This window comes from Pyrus communis, chromosome 5 (genome assembly GCF_963583255.1).
Source record: "Pyrus communis chromosome 5, drPyrComm1.1, whole genome shotgun sequence".
Taxonomy (NCBI): Eukaryota; Viridiplantae; Streptophyta; class Magnoliopsida; order Rosales; family Rosaceae; genus Pyrus; species Pyrus communis.
In genome coordinates, this window is record NC_084807.1 from 669,768 (window position 1) to 684,050 (window position 14,283).

General features: G+C 37.5%; 1 protein-coding gene across 1 annotated transcript; it reads left to right on the plus strand.

Moving 5' to 3' along the window:
* Positions 1-9,601: 9,601 nt before the first annotated feature.
* On the plus strand, positions 9,602-12,935 carry LOC137735173 (ADP,ATP carrier protein 1, mitochondrial). The gene is made up of 4 exons (XM_068474568.1): positions 9,602-9,731; positions 11,006-11,502; positions 11,596-11,967; positions 12,405-12,935. The coding sequence occupies exons 2-4, from the start codon at positions 11,017-11,019 to the stop codon at positions 12,699-12,701; spliced, it is 1,155 nt and encodes a 384-aa protein (XP_068330669.1). The 5' UTR covers positions 9,602-9,731; positions 11,006-11,016; the 3' UTR covers positions 12,702-12,935.
* Positions 12,936-14,283: the final 1,348 nt, after the last annotated feature.

Here is a 14,283-nt window from a genome sequence, read left to right on the forward strand (position 1 = left end):
TAAGTCATAAACTTAATACAAACAACATTTAATAAACCACATAAACTTAATACAAAGGACAATTAATAAACCACATAAACTTAAAAAAAAGGACAATTAATAAACCACATAAACTTAATACAATGGAAAATTCATAAAATACATAAACTTAATGATGATATCCACCATCTTGACTTGGTGGTGGACTTGGGATATAGCCTTGAGATGAATCATCATCTTGAAATATACTCCTTATGGCAGACCTTTGCAAAATTTCCTTTTACTTACCACGTAAGTACTTCTTCCTCTCTGGAGTGTATTTGTTGAGGTCCTCCATCATGAAATTAATTTCAAACCTCTCTTGCTCCATATCCCCTTGTTGCGTCATAGCCACACGCATTCAGGCCACTTCCTCAGCTATGGCTTTCGGTCAATCTTGCAAATCTAGTAGCAATTTGTTCACTAATGGGATCTTGGGACTTCCCTTTTCTCTTTGCTTCCTTTTGCTTATCTCTTCCCGGTGGCCTTGCAAAAGAAGAAATTGGGGTCATTTGTTCGACACCTTCATTCACACCTTCATTGACATCATTGGGGGTGGGGCTTCACCATGAAATAATTTTCCCCATTGTTGGTCCGCATCGACTCCCCACCTCGGACAATCCTTGAGGATGTTCCAAGCATGATGAAACTTAACAGCTTGATTTTTTGGTGCAGTTCTTGTCATGTAAATTGCTATTGCTTTGTCACCCTATGCAACAAATACATAAAAACAATTAGTTGAAAAATACTATTATGTAAATGACAAATAAAATATCAACAACGAAACTCACAATTTTTTAGGCGCTCTTTCCACTAGCCATGTCAACCATAGCTCTCTCCAAGCTTCCCTTCCACAAAGTGCACGCTTTGTTGATAACATTCTACCAATCATAAACACCACCACCTTCCCTTCGGGCAGTGTTGGAGTTTTCATGGAACTTATCAACAATTTTACCCGACAAAACCTTTTTATTTTGATTCGTGCCGGCACCATCTTCGCTAATAGAAACTCATGCCAAACATAAAACAATATCTTCCTCAAGGGTCCAATTACGACCTCTAATATGCTCTTTTGCCATCTTGAAAATGAGAAGAAATGGTAGAAAGAAAAATTGGAAGAATTGTAGGAGAAAAGTGAGTTTTATGTGGATGTTTGAACAAATACATAGGTATTTATAGAGTGTTTGGGTGAATTTTGAGTTAAATAATTTTTTTTTAATTATATTAGCCGTTAGATTTAAATTTGGAACGTTAGATTTGATTATATTTGATTTAAGCCGTTGGATTCAATGTATTTTAAATTTATATTTTTATTAAAAAATTGAATTTGGACCGTTGGATCAATCAACAGTCCAAAGAATCCAACCATCCGATTACAAATAGAGTCGTTGGGCTCGTGATGGTGGTCGACAGCTGCCCTAACAGTGGGCTCCATCAGTGCTTTTGGGCTAATTTGTAGCCGGTATTTGGCTTCCATTTGAGTTTTAGGTTTTAGCCTAGATTTTCAACTTGGGTTGGGTGGGGGTTTTTTGGGTGGGGGTGGGAATAGAAGTGGAATTTTGACATTTAGCCTAGGGTTGGAGAATGCCGAAGTAAATATGAGATTCATATTAGAGATTGTCAAAAAATGCACCTTCTAGCCACTCTTTTAGTTTCTTGTAAATCGCCAAAGGAATTTATAGTGTGCTTAAAATCATTTATTCGTGTCGAAGCTAGATGTAAGGTTTAGTTTATTTCAGCTTGTGTTCTTTAAAATATTGTTATATCAGATTCATGTCAATTTATTTAGTCAATTGTAGTAAATTGATGGGAGACTTGAGGAGACCGAATAGATCAGATCTTGTTTGTGATTATCAAATTCACTTTTGGGTTCAGTGAAGTTGATGATTTGGTACTGATTTGATCCATTTATTTATTAATGGTACTGTGTTTTTTCATTTGACATAAAAATCTTAATAAGCAGAAACTGACTAGAAGGGAAACAGAAAGCTATTGGCACTCTAAAATTTTCGTTATTCAGTTAGATCGATATATTGGTAGTCTAAGTTTTTGAGAAATGTCGATAAATGTATAGATATTGGTGAAAATATCGGTTTCAAATTAAAATCATGACTGTTTTAAAAAAGTATATAAAATCATGGAAGCTTCAATTATGTTTCCCTCAAATATATACAACTATGGGATGGGTCGCGGGCGCCGTTGTCAGGTCGATGGATCTTGGCGTTATTGAATCGTTTGATTTGGCGTCGTTGAATCATTGCGACCGTCGGTCTTGGGGTGGGTCGCGAATAGCATTGCGGGTGGGCGGGTCGTCATGAGCAATCGTCATTCTCGGGTTGTTGGGAGCAGTAGTCGATCTCGGGGCGTCGCGAGCAGAGGTGTTGCCAGGTCCATCGCGAGCAGTGTCGTGGGAGGTTCGTGAATAACGGTTCAGAGGGTCGAGAACGACTGTTGTGGGTGTTGGTATGTGGGTAGGTCGTGCCTTCCTTCTGTTTCACCAAGTTAGTTTTCAACCCAAATCTAATCCTATTGGGAAGTCTACGCCAAACATTAGACACCCAACTTATCCAATATAATCCTAGTCTAACCAGTCCAAAATCCAATCATGTCCGTTCCACTAAACGTGCCCTTAATGCAAGAAGCATAGATGTCTCCCACATAGGTTATTGTCCTAAAATGTGATAGATCAAGCAAATCTTATAAAGCCTCACATGATTATTAAATTTAAAGTCACGTGTACCTTCGAAATGCAAAAGATTTTTCAATGTACCAAGAGTATGACCTGGTATACAAAGAATAATAATATAATTAGTTGAAAATTTAGAGAAAAAAATTCTGACAAATTTTATACAGCACAATGAATCCAAGACTGGCAATCCTATTGACTAAGCCACGACCCCAATAATTAATCAAGGGTGTTTTTTATTAGCACTCTACAAATTGTTGAATACACTCCACTCAGTATTTAATACTAAATGACTTGTATAAAATGACTATTTAAGCCCTAAAAAGTGAAAAAATAAAAAGAATAATTATTTCAGGAGAATTGTTATTAGCACTCCAAAAATTTCATTCTACACTCCTCACAAGTGTATTTTTCTTTCTAATTATAGAAAGTTTGGAGTGCCAAGTGAGATTTTTGGAGTGCTAATAACAATTCCCTTATTTTAGTTGTAGTTTTTAATTCATGAATAATGCATTACAGTTGTTTGGACCCGATTTTGCATTATTGGCCCGAGTAATCGATTGCCGTTGAATGACAGAGTGATTGAAATGATTTTCCATTATTATTGAGAAATAATGTTGTGATTTTAATCATGATATTATCTCTTAGTAATATAGTAAATTATTTAAACCTAATATTTGTCTAAATCCCCATTGATTTGACCATTTGGGATATTGGGATACGTAAGGCAATGAAGCATGCGAAGATGGATGAATACATGCGTGGGTTAATGCGACAATAGAGTGATAGGCCTGGCTTTTGGTGATGTGATAAGCCTAGGTTTTATTTTTGTTTTATCTGAAAAGTCATGTATAATCATAAAGGACAATGAGGTTCGTCATATGGTTTTTAATAGAAAATGGTCTCTTAAAGTGATCAGGTTGTGTTGCAAATGAAATGCAATTTATTATGCATGCACGGTTGTACATGGACCAACATGGTGGAGAAAGAGAAGTTTCAGTTGGAATAGGATGCATGCATTTGGTGAGGTCACGAATGTGGAAAGATATATATATATATATATTTTTTTTTCAAGGAAAATTAAGAGATAGCCTTTATGATATCTTAGAGATATTGGACAGCCAAGGTGATTAGACACCAGTTCTGAAGTGATATTTGACAGAGTTAGAGTTGCAATTGGACTCTACAAAATTATTATCTGACAAGTAGAAGACAGAATGCTATAAATACAAGATGCTCAACGACGGAGAAGCCCCTCTAATTCAACACACAAATTGCCCTGCGTAAACCTTTCAAACATCTTAAGATTTTTTTATTTTCTTTTTCCGCCAACACATCTTCAGTTTGGATAAACAGCACTGTGAAGGTAACCGGCAAACATCTTCAGTTTGAATAAACAGCACTGTTGCCGTAGAATCAGCCGACCAAGGAGCACCTTCAGTTTTGATAAATAGCAATGCGTCGAGACCGACTGGTTACCTATCCAAGTCTTGGTTGAGAAGGGTTTCCAAATCCTTATTGGCAGAGGTCATCTTATTAGCCTTCTCGGCGAAGTAAGGTGTTACAAGTTACTACATTCGGCACATTGAACGCCGAGTGATTTTATGATTGGATACTCACAAGTGAGTTTCAGAGTTCGGCATTATGACGGCCGAACCACATTTACCATCAAGACATGCATCTCTTTTGAGTACCTGTGTCCGTATAATTTGGAGCCGGATCGATGTGCTTATACTTTTACGAATATAATCACCGTGACCGAACCTGACGCCGACGATTCGTGAACTTCATAGAACTAGCAGCCTTGTCTTTAGGCTCAAGAACCCAAAGGCCGAGACGTGTTCCTTCCTCGGTCGTAGTTGCAAGATCAAGAAGTCAGTAGCATGTTCAACGCAACATCAACAAATTTTACTCCTCGGGCGAGCTCGGCCGACGAGTTGGCATGCCTCACATCAACCGAATGACGTAGTTAGCTCATTAGTTACTCGACCTACGTGCCACGTAGGTTTTGTAGTTTTTAGGGTCAACAACAGCATATCAAAAGACTAAGTGGTTTGATTTCTTGAACCCCAATGACAATTCCCTCGATGATCACGCCTGGTTTTTATTAATGCCAAAAACATGCAAAATGCACTCAAAATAGAAAGATCATGTACTTCAACATCCAATAAGTTTTTGATCTTTTGAGTACTCATTCTTATAGTCCCAGTAGCGCATTAAATGTGTTTATTTGCTAAAGTTCCAATCGGTGTCAAACGCATGCTCGTTTGATTTTTTATTAATGTCGAAAACAGTTCAAATGCACTCCAAATAGAAAAATAGTGTAGTTTCGACAGCCAATAAGCTTTTGATCTTTTGACTACTCATTCTTATGGTTCTAGTAGCGCATTATATGTGTTACTTTGCTTAAGTTTCAATATATGTCAAATGCATGCTCGTTTGTTTTTTTGTTAATGTCAAAAACAGTCCAAAAGCACAAAAAATAGAAAAACAATGGACTTTCAACACCCAATAAGCTTTTGGTCTTTTGAGTACTCATTCTTATGATCATATTAGCGCATTATATGTATTTATTTGAGTAGTTAGGATCATATTTAACAGGGGCAGAAAGAGCCTCGGCCGCAATTTCTCTCAAACCTTTATCCCGATGACATTGTGTAAAACATAAGATCTACACTGATAGATAAAAGTAGTCCATGGGGGATTTAAAAACCTTAAAGAATTCAAGTTGGAGCCTACCAGTGACAAATTTTGTTATACAGCAGCTCACCCACAAATGGATAAAGATAACCCTCATATTGAGCAATGGAGACAGCAACATGAACATAAGAGTTTACTCGTGAAGAAAGTGAAAAATAGTCCGCAGTATTCACTATGTCAATTCCATGAGGGTAACTACCCTGCCGTCCAACATTCTCTTGAAAAGCTGCATCAGCTGCTCTTCTACAATTAACCTAAGCATCATAAACTAGAATATAAGAACCTAAAACTGATGTGGTACGAAATAATGATTCAAATCATACTAATAATAAAAGTTTAGTACCTCGCGGTCGTAGCAGGCCAGTGTCAGAATGTGTGGCGCAAGCTGGTGCGGTATATTTCTCATATCCGTGTGATAATATGCATGGCCAAAAGCCCAGCAAACATAAGCTGCAGCATCCCGTACGTGAGATCCAATACTATGTCGATCTTTCTCTGACTACAACAGAGAAACAGCACCACATTAGAACAACCAAGTAAACTTGAAGCTCCATAAAAGCTCACAAAACCAAAGTAGACTTCAAATATGACATTGTACTGGAAGTATATGCTCATGACAAATTACACCTAGATCACTATAACATAATGGGAAGTAAGTTCAAGGAAAAGAAAGCAGGCATCCAAATTTAGAGTAAATCAGAAATCATTTCATTATGGATGAAAAATATTTCGCTAGTGGATCAACCACATATCATATACACTTGCTACAGTTCAACAAAAATGTCAATTTACGCTACATTTATAAGTCGGTATTCCAGACAACCTTCACAACAACAGGTACAACTTTCGGAAGGCTGATAGGTAAGAGCAACCCTCTACGCGCCAATTCAGCCAGTGGTAAGAAACCACCATGCCATGACCCAAATTGGTACAATTATTTACAAATTACAACTAAAGAAAGGGCATGAAGATGCAATGTTTTAAAGGTTTACAGAAATCCATGTAAGCATGAAAATTTTCCAGCAAGGAAATTTTAACCAGTTGAACTGTAGAAGTATGGGAAAAGATACCAAACAAAACAACCAAATTATACCTCGCCTGGTGAAAAAGGCTCCAACACAGATGACCTCTGAAAGGGCAGATGTAAGACATGAAGTAATGCGGCCAATACCTTTTGCAGCAGACAAATGCACAACAGTGTCCCGCATAAAAATGCTATTAGTAATAAGTACATACCATATGACTGGGAAAGATCAAATTCAAATAAAAATATCCAAAACAAGGATGAATCAATAGCAAGTTAACAACTTAAGTTGCTCTCTAGTGCAACCTTATCCATGCACATGAAACCCTCAGTTTTAGTTTTCTAAGAGATTAAAACTTTTGGAAGAATTAGACACAAACAGAAAACTTATGGAAGAAGCTGAAAGAAAGGCTTATTGGAATTCATGTCAATATAATGGACTCGCATCTCAAAAGGGAACAGAAGACGTGATGATCGTTTCATTCCTCAAGGACCACCAACTATTTTGAGCATTGAACCTCATGGTTAATGAAAAAGGTGGTGGAGAGGATAAACCTGTGAACTAAACTGAACAACTATTCCTGAGTATTTACCGCAGCAACATCTTATTCCTCATTTCCAAGGTAATTTAGAAGGATTTCATCTAATGGATCGGACTTTCTGTAAGTGTGCTTTCTCATTCCAACATGGAATGCCTCAGCCAGATCATCCACATCTTGGAAATCAGACTTTTAGTCGGTTTTGTTTATCTCGCAAGTATAACTAGTAATCCTTTAAGTTCGTTTGTATAAACTCACGTATGAGGAGAATCATTTCAAAGCTGTTATGCAGATGAGCTTGGCTTTTCAAGTTCATAACAAACAGTTTGGTTAAAAGGCAAGATCAAAATGTCTGCAGATAAGCAGAATATTGAGGAATGGCAGCTTCTCCAAACGTTATTTAATATATCAGAAAGCCAGCAATGTTCCAACCAATAAAATTCTGAAGAAAGATCAAGTAAATGACCAAGATGAGACCAACGAAAAAGAGAGATCCATATTGTCGGTGAAACTTTAACAGCAGGAGCTACTAACTTCAAAGTAACCAAGTTCTCGATGAAATCTCATGCCTTTGAACATACCGTATCTCTCAAACCAGTAAGTAGCATCTCAATAATCTCTTCTACAACTTCTGGAACATCCATTTATTCATCTTGCTGGCAGGTTGAACTCTGTTCTGAGCTGGAATCCTCAGCATTTAAAGCATAATTGCATCGACCAGTTTTTTCAGATGCAGACAAAGCTATGCTCTCTCCCAAAGAGCTTGTTTTCCCCTTCATCAAAAGTACATGATTAAGGCAAGAGAAAGCAATCAGACCCAAATTGAGTTCAAACCCAGCAAGAAAAACTTTAAAGAGAATCTCGTTAATTTGGTCAAAGTTCAAACCCAAACTGAGTTATAGGTAGGGATTTACCCTGTAACTTGAATTTTCCATTGAAAAGTTAGAGAATATAAATAAATAAACATATCAGTTTAGAGAATAAAAAACATAAATGCAAAATGCAACTTGCAATCCTCTCAAAAATCGTCGTACTTGCTCAAGGGTCACAGTTATTGGTCCTTAGACATAATCTTTCTCTGCTAAATTACAAACTATTTTAGGGTTCAGAACGTATGAACTACAAAGAAGTAAAAGCAAACCTTGAAATAGCAGCCAGTGCTTCTGTAGCTCCAAGTAACCGGAAATGATTGATGGCATCATCTGTCAGAAAAGATAGGACTTCGTGTGTTCATTCAACAAAGCTGAAGAAGAAAATGCATAAGAAAAAGGTAAGCAAAGGCAGCAATAAGAGCTGGTTCGATATTGAGGTGATTCTGAAAAAAATTGCTATAAAAAAAAGCTGGGAGCTGTTTTTATGTTTGGTAAACACTCAGCTTCATCTTTTTTTCACAGTTTTGAATGAAAAAAAACCAAAAACAAGAAGCTGCAAAACCCAGCTTTGAAAAACTGGTTTTTTTTCATATCTGTTTTACATAAAAGTTTACCAAACACTCTAATACTGCGCATTTTTTTTTTTCAAAAGCACTTTTACAAAAAAAAGTTTACCAAACACTCTGCTGCTTTATTTCACAGCTGCTTATTCTCACAGCACAGCAGAAACAATTTTTTTTCAAAGCACATCAATACCAAACTAGCCTAAGAATGGTCTAGAATTACAACATAATAGCTAAGAAAGAAATTATCACAGAAACATGCACATCGGTACGTGTGTGTAATGTACAAGTACTTAAGGTTGAGTATTCATATTAAATTTATCACATTCTAAGTTACTTGACATCAAGCATTCATACTATCTTATAACTTTCTGACCTAGTAAAACACAGATCAGGATCCTCTCCTGATCTTAAAAAACTAAGTCTGCTGAGCAGGTAATCGTGGCTGTTGAAATTTGATCCAACGTCTACAAACAGGAAGCCCCTCTCAAAGTTATAATAATTATAACCGTTGGATCAAATTTCAATGATCACGATTGCCTGCTCAGCAGACTCAGTTTTTAAGGTTCAAGAGAGGATCCTCATCCGTAATACACAACCATCTCAATTCAGTTATTGGCCACGGTTTGTTAATAAATAAAAAAATGATGTAATACACAACTATGTCAATTCAGTTATTGGGCACGGTTTGTTAATAATAAAAAAATTGATGTAAGTTTGTCATTCATTGTGTGGTTTGATCGAACTCTCCATTCTCTTAAAATGAAAATATCGATGTATTTAGGAAAAAAAAAGGAAAATTCAAAACCGTTACGGCCCATATTCCAACCTAATACATACTCTTCCAAAGCAAGGGCTTTGCCCATATTACTCAGTCGTCAAGAGTCTATCACTCATTGTGTGGTTTAACCGAACACTTCATTCTCTTAAAATGAAAATATCGATGTATTTAGAAAAAAAAAAAAAAAAAAAACACAAAGGAAAATTCAAAACCGTTACGGCCCATATTCCAACTTAATACATACTCTTCCAAAGCAAGGGCTTAGCCCATATTACTCAGTCGTCACGGGCCGTCTATTTAGACAGTTCGTAACCTTCTCACGTGAAATATCATCCGTCAGATCGAACAATTAACGGCTGTGATTTGAGACGTTCCCCACTAATTCGCTTCTTATGGGTCAGGCGTCAGCCAATAAAAAGGAATCGTTTCTCTCGAAAGGGGCGTCTCCTCCACACTTCTCACGCTCTCGCTCTCAGTCTCTCTTTTGTCTTTGCGCATTTCAGCGTAGAGCTCAAAGCGGAGACGCCTCGCAGCCACCACCACCGAAGGTATAACCTAAATTTCCTCCTGCTATGTTTAGATCTGAATTTTGTCAGTATCGCTTTCAGATTTTTGAGATTTTTTTTCATTTACTTTTAATTTTTTTTTCCAGATCTGTATTTTTTTTCTGTAATTTTGATGTGCAAAGATGATTTTTTTAATCGATTAATTGTTTTTTTGGATCTGATTAGTTGCGACTTGTAGTGAGAGATCTGATCTGCTCGATTTGTATGCATTACTGTTTCATATATGTTCATCGTTGTCAGATCTGATTTTCTAGTACATTTCTATGGTGGAACTGTATTGGTTTACTTATTTGTTAATTTTAGGTTTGGATCCTTTAGATCTGGACGGTTCTGATTGGTCTATGAAGTTTGTGTTTGTTTTATTTGGTTTAGGTGATTCTTTGCTGTCGTTAATTCAAAGTTTTTGAAATTTTAAGTGAATACTCTTGATAAATGTATGAATGGGACACTCTTATGTTCATTTGCGCTCGATGACGAGTAATAAATTGTCGATTCTGGTAACAAAGAAATGATTTTTTTTTTGTTAGTCTTAAAAATTGTGAACTGTTTAGTCGGACCTATGATTACTGAATGTTATTTTGGATGATATGGTTTTCAATTTCGTCGGTGTTTACGATTTGGTTTATTGCGTACTGTGATTCAATTTTTTGTCATAGGTTAAAGGGTTGGATGTTGGGGTTTTTATTCTCAAACTTGAAGCCATTTATTTTGTAGCATAGGGATTGAATTCTTTATTGCTTAGGTGCAGATTTTAGTGAGTAATACACGGATTACCATCTGATATGTTGACAGTTCATGTTTACTACCACTTAAGTTTCCATGAAAACCCAACTTTTTTTATTAAAAAAAATGTTTTTTTAACTCCCCGATTTGACGAGGTTGTGGTTCTATTTGAAGTCTTGATGGATGTTTGGATATTCTTTTGTTCCTTGATAGTACCATGATGTTGACTGCATCTATGACAAAATAGTGCAAAGTTCATCGCACATTTTATAGAATAGATGATCTGTGTCAGATATTTAATTGTTTTCTGATTATTGATGTCAATAGACCTGAAGATTGAGGCTCGTCCTCTATTTTTATTTGTCTATCTGGAAGTACAAATGATTTTTTTAACTGGTTTTATGGTCTACTTGATGCTCTTATACATAATTGACAGTTTTGGTCAAGTAGTATCGTTTACATCAGGAATGGTTATTATTTTTGGTTATTGTGGTAGATTCTGTTTCTGATACAGTATATGTACATTCTTGTAGGGCAAGTGACAATGGTTGATCAGGTTCAACATCCTTCTGTCGTCCAGAAGGTAGCTGGCCAGCTCCTTCAGCAATCTATCCAGGGTTACGATAATGGCTTCCAAAGACCAGGAATGTACCAAAGACGTGCTTATGGGAACTACACTAATGCTGCGCTGCAGTATCCCTTCATGCCAGCATGCAGAGCTACCACTGATATGTCTTTGGTTCCATCAACTGCATCACCCATCTTTGTTCAAGCCCCTGCGGAGAAAGGCCACTTTCTGATTGATTTTCTCATGGGTGGAGTCTCTGCTGCCGTGTCTAAAACTGCTGCTGCTCCAATTGAGCGTGTCAAGCTGTTGATTCAAAACCAGGATGAGATGATCAAAACTGGTCGTTTGTCTCAACCCTACAAGGGCATTGGGGAGTGCTTTAGCCGTACAATCAAGGAAGAGGGTTTTGGTTCATTGTGGAGAGGGAACACTGCCAATGTTATCCGTTACTTCCCAACTCAGGTTTGTAATGTTATTTTTCTACTAAATGTTCCATTGGCAAAGAAAAGTTTTGATGCGTACTTGTCCTAAAATCGATACCTGGATTTGTTGTAGGCCTTGAACTTTGCATTCAAAGATTACTTCAAGAGGCTGTTCAACTTCAAGAAAGACAGGGACGGTTATTGGAAATGGTTTGCTGGTAACTTGGCTTCAGGAGGTGCTGCTGGTGCTTCTTCTCTTTTCTTTGTCTACTCTTTGGATTATGCTCGTACTCGTTTGGCTAATGATGCTAAAGCTGCAAAGAAGGGAGGAGAAAGACAATTCAATGGTCTGGTTGATGTCTACAGGAAGACATTGAAATCTGATGGAATTGCCGGTCTTTACCGTGGATTTAACATTTCTTGTGTTGGAATTATTGTCTACCGTGGTCTCTACTTTGGACTGTACGATTCACTGAAGCCTGTTGTCCTGACTGGAGGCTTGCAGGTTAGTGAATTACTTTTATTTATTCACTTGCCTTTTTGTTCATGGTTATATATTGTTATGATGGTGTTGGCTTTGTTTACGTTGGTTGCTAGCTCAATTTTGGTTTTTTATTACGTTGTGTGTAATTGTTGAATATCTTGTATGTGTGCATATTGTTATGGCATAATATTTCTTATGTTGGTCATTCATTTCCCTTTTGAGAAAGGACTATTAATTTTGCAAAAGGTATAATGATGCGTCCGCTCTTCTGTTTATTATTTTTGGCTTTGCTCTATTCTAATGCTTACTTTGCAAAGCATTACAAAGAATTGTATGAAGTGTCTATCTATATTGGTTTTTAAAGAATGTTATATGCAACAATGTTTGAGTCTGTTGCCCACAATCATTATCTGGTTTCAGTTGTGTGACATGTTACTTTTTTGTTTTGAAAACTACAGGATAGTTTCTTTGCTAGCTTTGCCCTTGGTTGGCTCATCACCAATGGTGCTGGTCTTGCATCCTACCCAATTGACACTGTCCGCAGAAGAATGATGATGACCTCCGGTGAAGCCGTCAAGTACAAGAGTTCCCTAGATGCCTTCCAACAAATCTTGAAGAATGAGGGTGCCAAGTCTCTCTTCAAGGGTGCTGGTGCTAACATCCTCCGTGCCATTGCTGGTGCTGGTGTGCTGTCTGGTTATGACAAGCTACAGCTGCTTGTGTTCGGCAAGAAGTACGGATCTGGTTCCGGTTAAGAATATTTTTCCTCCCAAGCCATATTAGCTTTTAGATGGTGATGAAAATCTTTTTGAGTTTTTGAAGAACTCGTTTCGGCAAAATTTTCTTAAAATAATTCAGCTATAGGGGGAGTTAATCCCAAACCGAATTTTACTGCGGGATTGAGTTTTGTTTCCCATAAACCGGATTATTGAGTGGTGAAAAATTCCATTCATCTGGAAGTTTCATTTATGTGATTTGCTAGTTTTTTATGCGTGCTTCTGTTTGCTTTGTCAAGTTTATGAAATCTAGACTGATTCATCATTCTTTGTTCATTGATGTTGAATTATTGTGCTCAAATTTTTGTTTCTGAGATTCGGCTTACTGTTGAAGGGAATTGATTTACGCGCACCTTATTTTTTTTCTTTTTACACGCCTGCTTATTGCCGGCGATTGAAACAAACAAGTGGTGTGCAAGAGGGGAAAATGGTACAAGCGAAGGTCATTACCTTGCTGTCTGCAGCTGTGAATTGAAGTAGCAAAACTGTAGAAGTGTGAAACCTAAAGGGGTTGGCTTAGTGGAAAGTAGCGAAAGTGTGAAACTCTTAAATCGAGTGTGAACTTTCGCGGATGCGATTTTTGGGGCAACCGGCTACTGTTTGACTTAAGTGTTAAAATATTATTTGCGCCTCATGTGGTATCGGAACTGATGGAGAAAGGGATTATTTTTTTCATGAATGTGGGGTGAGATTCTGAGATACCCCTACTAAAAAAAATAACGTATTTCATGAACTTTTTACTGAAAAATAAAATTACCATGGATTCGTTCGTCTCAGCTGGAGAAATGATTATGAAGATAGAGGAATCAAACCTTGATCCATGATGTCCTTTGAAAATCTAGCCTTCTTTTGTCTCTGTTTCATTGACTGCACGTCTAACCATCCATTGCTCTAGCGTCACGTCGGAGCATAGTAAAATTTTAGTGCTAAAAATGAAGTACACTAGCTAAAGATGAAGGGCCAAAACTGATTTCATGTTCTATGCTATTCAAAAACGAAAGACCAAAGAAGGGAGGGTCCAAAACGATTATGTCATTGATTATCATTCACGTGTATTGTTTCCCAAGGCTTTTAGCTTCCCTACGTCCTTGAAAAAGCCCATTTAAAAGGTATTTCGTCTTTAAGGTATCGTTTGGTATGCAGACGGGACGGGACGGAACGGGATGGGACGGGACGGAACGGGACAGGACGGAACGGAACGGAGCGGGAGCAAAGATGCCCTCGGATGGAAACAAGGAGGAAGAAGAAGGAGACGGAGAGGTTATAGTTTTGTGTTCCACGGATGTGGAACGAGTCGTTCCAGGGGGGTGAGGTGGAACGAAAATTCACCCAAAACTCGTCCCGTGGAACAGCTCGTTCCACCCGTTTTAGGCGCACCAAACGTGGGACGGAACGCCTTGTCCCACTCTGTTCCGTCCTGTTCCACGTACCAAACGGTACCTAAGGATATGCTTAGATCTGTCTACGGATCCGATCAAGTTTGATCTATATTTCGGGTCCATTAGAATGGGATTATCAAGTTTGGTTTGTATTATCGGATCTGACATATCGATCTATATAC

Bases quoted from the DNA above. Each gene is read 5' to 3' on its own strand.
- LOC137735173 (XM_068474568.1), top strand. From the start codon at position 11,017: ATGGTTGATCAGGTTCAACATCCTTCTGTCGTCCAGAAGGTAGCTGGC. The intron at 11,503-11,595 runs GTTTGTAATGTT...GATTTGTTGTAG, and splicing joins TCCGTTACTTCCCAACTCAG to GCCTTGAACTTTGCATTCAA. The intron at 11,968-12,404 runs GTTAGTGAATTA...TGAAAACTACAG, and splicing joins TCCTGACTGGAGGCTTGCAG to GATAGTTTCTTTGCTAGCTT.